Genomic DNA, 7,386 nt, shown 5'->3' with positions numbered 1-7,386 from the left:
ATTCGCGGATCTTTGTTAATTAAGATCTCGGTAACTATTGCGAATCTAGCAAAATGGTATAGGACTTTTCGACTCAGTTTTATTTCTTCTACCTGCCTACGAGAGATGTTAAACCAATTCTGGGACACCCTGTATATATATATAAAAATGTTGTTCTTGAATTAAAACTTTATATCAAGTCACATGATTACAATTTAGAAATATAAAAGTAACTGAGTAAGAGTTACGGTAAATGTTTACAATAGGAGAGACCTCTCCGATCGGCTTCTCGTTTTGATACATTGTAAATATGACCTTCCTGAGTATACGTTTCTAAAAGTTTTATCCGTCGCTCATTGTTTATAAAAAAGTTATGACCAAAAAAAGTTTCATCAATAAACTATCGTTTTTCGACACCGTGTACATTTCAGAAGGAAATAAGTAATGTTCATGTTGCCAACAATGTGTGTATACGTAGCATATTCCGAAACTTTCTGTTTTGTTTTTATTTCTTCGTTCGTATTCGTCCCGAATGTATAATTTTGATGCTAGAATTGATTTTTGATACTAGATTGATTGACGATTTGTTTTTATTTCTTCGTTGTAAGCGTGTAGGCAGGGGAGGCTGCGCCCCCTCTGCACTCCCTCCCCTAAAAAACCTAACCTAACCCTAACCTAAACTCATCTTTCTGCATTCCCCCTCGCAAAATTTTCACACTGGTTAACCTATATTACTACAATATCAATAGAAATGAGTAAAACCTACATGTTTACAACACACAAAAAATGTACACGGTGGCGAAAAACAATAGTTTATTGATGAAACCTTTTTTGTTCATAACTTTTTTATAAACAATGAGCGACGGATAAAACTTTTAGAAACGTACTCAGGAAGGTCATATTAACAATGTATCAAAACGAGAAGCCGATCGGAGGAGTCTCCCCTATTGTAAACATTTACCAAAAATGTTGTTCTTGAATTAAAACTTTATATCAAGTCACATGATTACAATTTAGAAATATAAAAGTAACTGAGTAAGAGTTACTTTTATATTTCTAAATTGTAATCATGTGACTTGATAAAGTTTTAATTCAAGAACAACATTTTTATATATATATTGATAAAGGCCTAATCTAAGGCCGAAAACGTTCTGTATTACCTTCTTGAATAAAGTAATGCTGCTATCACACACACATTATCACCAGTGTTTTTTGCTTCAAATGGCCATTTATACTTTTCCTGTTCTTATTTAAAAAATAAATTATCGAGGACCCACATCTGATAATCTATATTTTGTGACGGAATCTATGTGAAAAAAAAAAAAAAAAAATGTGAAAAATCAAACAGCGAGAGAGAGTTTTTTAACAATCGCACAGAGTCTGCTGCAAAATATATTTTCAAGAAATAAGCGAACCACCGAAATTCTTTCGACACGAAAGAATCGTATAGCGGCGAACAACAATAGTCAACATCTACGCTCTCTCGTCGTTTTCTGCGCGCGCTCGGTTCGATGAATTTTAATTTCTTTTCAGCGACGACGAACGGCAATAATAAATCGAGATGAATGCCTCGCCCGTTTTATACGCGTCTTTTTTGTTCACGTCTCGCGTCGAACTCATCGATGATAAAGAGCCGCGGATACCGATATACGGCGGAAATGTGCGACGGGAGAAGAAAAATATACATATATACATATATATATATATATATGTATAGACACACACGGCTGTCTCATAAAAAAGTAGTGCGCATTGCTAAGAACTGAATTGTGTGTGAAAATCAAATGCAAAAAATTAATTATTAATTATTCGATCCTAATTTGACTTTTATTTATATCCAAACATACTAAATGGTTAAATGGTAAAAATTATCAGACCGAAATAAAATCGTCAGATTTTATTGTAGAAATCGTGGTAGAGAGCGCGCGATAGCGTTTGTTTTTTTTTTTTTTTTTCAATCAATAATTTTAATTAAGAGGGAATCGAAGCGAAGAACGAGAAATTTCGAGAATGAGAATTTTCGCCGCGTCAATTTTTTATTTTCGTGATTTGCATTACAGGTTGCGTGTGGCAAGGTAAGGCCTGTCAGTTAGTTGTCAACCACGAAGAAGGATTCGCGCTTTATTCAGCGGGCGCGCGGGGCACAACCGGAAACGGTGTAAGTCCCGGATCACCTCCCACACCGCTCTGGAGAAGATCCTTTGACAAATTGAAAATGTCCGCGGACGACGGCGCGCGTCTTCTTTGGCTCGATTTTGGTGGAGAGGACGGCGAAATTGTAAGTACTCCCGATAGAGCGATATTATTAAAATCAAAAAATTAACGCAAACACTTAAAGTTCTGCGAAACGATAAAATAAATCTCGCCAGCCGATACTAGCTTTTCGTCAATTTCTGTTACAAGTTCGCGAGTGAAGAAAAAAAAGTAGGTCATAGCGTTATACACACATTTCTCTGTTTCTCGACAATGTATATTTCCGCGAGATCAATAACGGACGGATATAGAATACTTGCGCGAAAAAAAAACAAGATTTTACTTTTTTGCGATTCGTTTTCGCGTAAAGAAAAAAAATAAAAAATAAAGAAAAGAGAAAAAAGGTAAATCTGATGATCTTGTAATTTTTGAAAATCTGAGAAAGAGCCTGTGTGCCAGTTACGTCAATCAGTGATTGTCCCGTTTATAGGAGCTCGACCTGGAGAGTTGTCCGAAACCAATAGTATTTGTCCTGCATAACTTTCTTTCGGCGAAGATCCATCGACTCGGTCTGACCGCATAGGGACACGAGGGGGCCCTGACGGAGGCCCCCGATCTGCCACCTCACACTACCAGATCCGTTACCAGCGTCTTTCTTCACTGAAACCTGAAGAGAGAAAGAACAATCACCCCCAGAGAGATGAGATAGAGAAAAAAAAAGGAATCTTTTCTCTTCAATGATTCGACAGTAAAAACGAAAAATAGCCATTTGAAAATGTACTGGTGGATAAGCGACGCGATATTTATCCCTGGTTATAAAAAAATCACACGCAGCAATTATGGTTCTGAAATTTTCGAGACGCGGAGAAAAGAAAAAAAAGAATCGATAATGAGTTTTAACGATGATTGATGCGTAGACGGAGAATGCAGAAGGTACGTCTAGAGCCGAGAATTCTGTAATCCGAAGATTTTATAACAGATAATATTACACCGGCTGGTAATTGAGTTTTATCCAAAACTTAATATTCCGAATACTCTTTTCGATGTTTGAAATCTTGAGAGATGTTCGAGAGAGAGAGAGTTCAAGAATTTCAATACCTAAATGATTCAACGTCGGCCTAGTTTCGTTTGTAGTTATCACGTCGTCGGAATTCTCGGATTTGTTTAATTAAAGAATCTCGCAGTATCTCGTTAGACAGTGACACAAAGTGTAGGTAAAAATAAGACTGTATAAGTTTGATAGAGTTCGTTTGATAGAAAAAATTGTCGAGAGAGAAACTTGATCGCGACAAATTGACCAAGACGGTCAATAATTAAAAAAAAATTCGGCATTCTCTGTTCGCTTTTTTTTTTCTCCAAAACGATAATCGACACGAAGCCATCCACGAGACGATATATCGAAGAAAGTAATGTAACGACACACATATACAAGGACGGAGAAAGCGGAAAGAGGTGAGAAGAATTAACCTACATGCCGCTAATCAACGCGCCTAAGTAACTAATTAATTAACTATTTACCTAAATCGTAAGATTAAGATTAATCGCAAAGAACTGACGTGGCGGATTATCGATAGATATATTATTCATTTGAGATCCGGTCGGGTGTCGAATCGCGATTATATTGTAGTGAGCAATGGAAATCAGGCGCGGGACGCGATCGATTAAACGATGGCGCACGCCGATACAGAGAGGTTCAGTTTTTAAACGTAATTTTGAATAATCTCGGAAATCGTATCGCATTCTGATAATTGATAAGCACAAAGTATTTTCAATTTAGGATAAATCTTTTAATGAAAATTGAATTTTATTAAATTAATTCTTTATTTAATTAACATTAGCGCTTTTGCGCAAAATAATATATATATTTAACAAAATATATATATTTAACAAAAGTTATATACGAAACAAAATTTTACAAACAATATTGTTCGAGTTGATATTCTCATTTTAATATAATAATTGAATTAATTTGACTCAACCACTTTAATTAAATTGTGATATTTTAGTCATCTAAATGTTATTTTTAATTTTACAATTTTATATGTGTATGAATATCCGCGCGAATCAATGTAATCACGCGCTGATAAGATATTACAGGTTTAACGAACTCTTAAAAACATTTTGAGATATTTTGTTTAGTCAATATTTATTCTCAAAAAGAAACGTCCGTTGTAAAATGAATTTCCAATCAATTTAATTACATTTGTGTGTGTATATATATATCCTACTCTTATTTGTGTTTTCAAACATTTATTTAAAAAAAAAAAAAATAAATAAATAAATTATAACATTTTTCTCACGCAACAATGCAAAACAAAAATCCCACAAATTTTCCCTTCATCGTTTGAAGATCGTGCTAAATCCTGAGATCACGTATGCGCTATCGAGATGCGTTTATAGGTGAGAAAAAAAAACGATGTAACGCGCGTATTCGTTACGAAAAAAAAACTAGATTACTAATAATCGTATAATAAGGCCTATATTTTCACCGCACATCTGGCGTTTAAACGGGCGCGGTCGGCCCGGTCTCGCAATTTAGCTCTCATCAAAAATATCACGTTGTATACATTCGATGTAAAACATAGATTACGAATCGTGTGTATAATCACGTTTAAAGTTATGTGGTATTATATTATACGGCGGTATTGTGAAATAACATATATTCACGATATATAGAATTTTACGTAGAATGTGCTACAATGTCGTAATATTGAAAATTGATAGTGTCGCTGCGATATTTAACGCCACATTTCTGTCAGTGTGATGTAAAAAAAAAAAAAATAAAAATAAAAATAAATAATAATAATAATAATAATAACGATAATGATAATAATGGGACCTCGGCGTTAAATGCGCGGTGAAAACACGGTCGTTATTATTCAACAATGAGTCGCCCATTGATGCTCGACTTTCCGGTTCCCTTGGTCAGGCTCGCGGAGTATCGATTTCCACAAAACAGTATAAAAGCGAAAACTTTTTACAAAATATATATATATATATATAAAAGAGAATATCAGCACAGTTATATTATTAGGCTGAATAAAAAGTACACACGGATAGTTTCATCAAAATTTATATATTACGCGTTAAAAAAATTTTATTACACGCAAACAGAAGCATCGCATCTACGATGCTTTAATTTCATACAGGGATTTTTGGTCAGTCCCTTGCTCGTTTTCCATTTTTTTTTTTTTTTTTTTTTTCGAAAAATTCATGCGCACGTCACACGATACTAAAGTTCACGGAGTCAGGAGAGCACCTGAAAAGGACTTAAGGAGTTTACTCCTCTGATCTTCCGACGGGAACTTTCCGCGAGATAACGTGTTTCGTTTCGGTAAGGCGATATTTATGTCACTCCCCCTCCTGCCCGCAGTCAAAGCGCCTCGAGTGAGTTCACGGAAGTTGGAATATCCTGCGCGCCGTTTCTTGGCCAAAATACCTCCTCGGAATTGTACTCGAGAGCCGCGAAGCGATCGCCATCGATCTCAGCCAGACAAAATGGAAATATCCTCCTGGCGGCCGTTCCTCGGCGAGACGAGGCAAGGCGAGAATTGGGGTTGACTTACGCCTTCGGGATCTACCATTTTCCACGTTCTCGTGTTAAAGGAAGCGGATTTGAATTTTAGAATTTAACAATATGTGGTTTTTTTATATTTGCAATAATTTCGACGAAGTAATTTTTTTTTTTTTTTTTTGTAGAACAAGACTTTTGAAAATGCACGAGTGTAATGTTTGAGAAAAAATTAATTTATTTGTGAAACATAAAAAAAAATAAACACTTTCTTCGGGGGATGCAAATAGTTTTATTGCGCAAGATCCGAGAGAACTGAATATGGTCGATGTTACTTTGAAGGGAAAAATTCGTTGCATATTCAAATATTGAAATTTTCTACTATATGAGTTTTAAATTTATATAAAAGAACGCTCTCAATTTATAATTCGTACGTTCCCGCTGTATTTCCGCAAGAATTGTTGTCGAGCAAAAATTCGTAGGTACGATACACGTTCTGAATTACTTCGATATTGTGTAAAAGCTCAAGCAAAAACTCTACGTACAATTAAAAAAAAACAAAAAAAACAAACAAACAAACAAACCAAATAGAAACGGATTCTTCGATTAATCAGTGGGCGATCATTTTCTAGCTGTTTTATACGATTCGTATTCTTAAACTTAAGATAGCAAGAAGTGTCGATGTGCGCAGAGCCTGATTTTTTTGTTTCTCACACAAGTACTAAATATATAAAAATTAACACTGTAGAGAATCTCAGACATTTGCACATTAAGAAAGAATTTGTTTTGAACGAATCTATTTTTTTTTTTTTTTTGTAACTTTCGTAGATTGAATTTTTTCAAAATAATTTTACAAGGATCCGATCTTTTCGTAATATAAAATTTAGGCAAATAAGAGTCCGTGAAGAATTTTTAACCACTTTATACGAAATATAAACGTCAAGAAGAGTTTGATAAATTATAAGAATTTCTGAATCTTCTCGTTCTTAAAAAAAACGTGTGAATTCTCGCAATATTAAAATGTCTCTTGTCACATCCCCCCCGGTTTGTATGAGTAATCTTCGCTTCCAATGTCAAGACTCTAGAATTTCTGACTGATTATATGCGTGAAACATGGGAAAATCTCTTTTTTAAATTTAAGGAGTGGATGTTTCAAATAGTTAAAAGGTAAGTTAAAAAAATTTTTTTAACTTGATCGAAAGATTCGTTGGCAGCCGACTGCCGACTCTCTTTGCAGTTCTTAAATTATCTCGAAACGAGAAAATCAGGCATCGAAGAAGTTGTCCTTAATAAGATTACGAAAGAATGTAAGAATGATATATATATATCTTCGCAGATTTTTGTAGCATATCGAAAAGAGTGTGCGCGAATACATACAAATTTCTCTACCAGACTATACTCAATAAAACTACTTCATTGCTCTTTCTCTCTTCTCTATATCTATATATGTACAAATATAATAATTACTTATATTACAGAACTTTGTTTTTCCGTACTTATATTTGTGCAGTCTTTTTAGATTTAAAGCGCATTTGTATTACATAAATTTTTCTAAACTTTCTTCTTTTTTTAATATACAGGATGTCCCAGAATTGCCGTACAATCTCTTGTAGCCAGATAGAAGGAATAAAACTGAGTCGAAAAGTCCTGAACCATTTTTTTTCTATTATTTATAATAAAGGAGTAATTATTGAGTAAATCAG

At 34.4% G+C, this 7,386-nt stretch overlaps 1 protein-coding gene across 1 annotated transcript in view; it reads left to right on the top strand.

Annotated features, from left to right (window-relative positions):
• LOC109858041 (beta-1-syntrophin) overlaps positions 1-3,965 on the top strand; it is a 223,410-nt gene extending 219,445 nt beyond the window's left edge. Inside the window, exons 9-10 of the mRNA XM_020434916.1 lie at positions 2,040-2,257; positions 2,663-3,965. Coding sequence (XP_020290505.1) covers positions 2,040-2,257; positions 2,663-2,755 — 311 coding nt within the window. The 3' untranslated portion in view covers positions 2,756-3,965. The remainder of the gene's footprint in view (positions 1-2,039; positions 2,258-2,662) is intronic.
• The last annotated feature ends 3,421 nt before the right edge of the window (positions 3,966-7,386 follow it).

This window comes from Pseudomyrmex gracilis, unplaced genomic scaffold, assembly GCF_002006095.1.
Source record: "Pseudomyrmex gracilis isolate BER0280 unplaced genomic scaffold, ASM200609v1 scaffold_182, whole genome shotgun sequence".
NCBI lineage: Eukaryota > Metazoa > Arthropoda > Insecta > Hymenoptera > Formicidae > Pseudomyrmex > Pseudomyrmex gracilis.
This window is presented reverse-complemented; position numbering and strand designations above follow the sequence as displayed.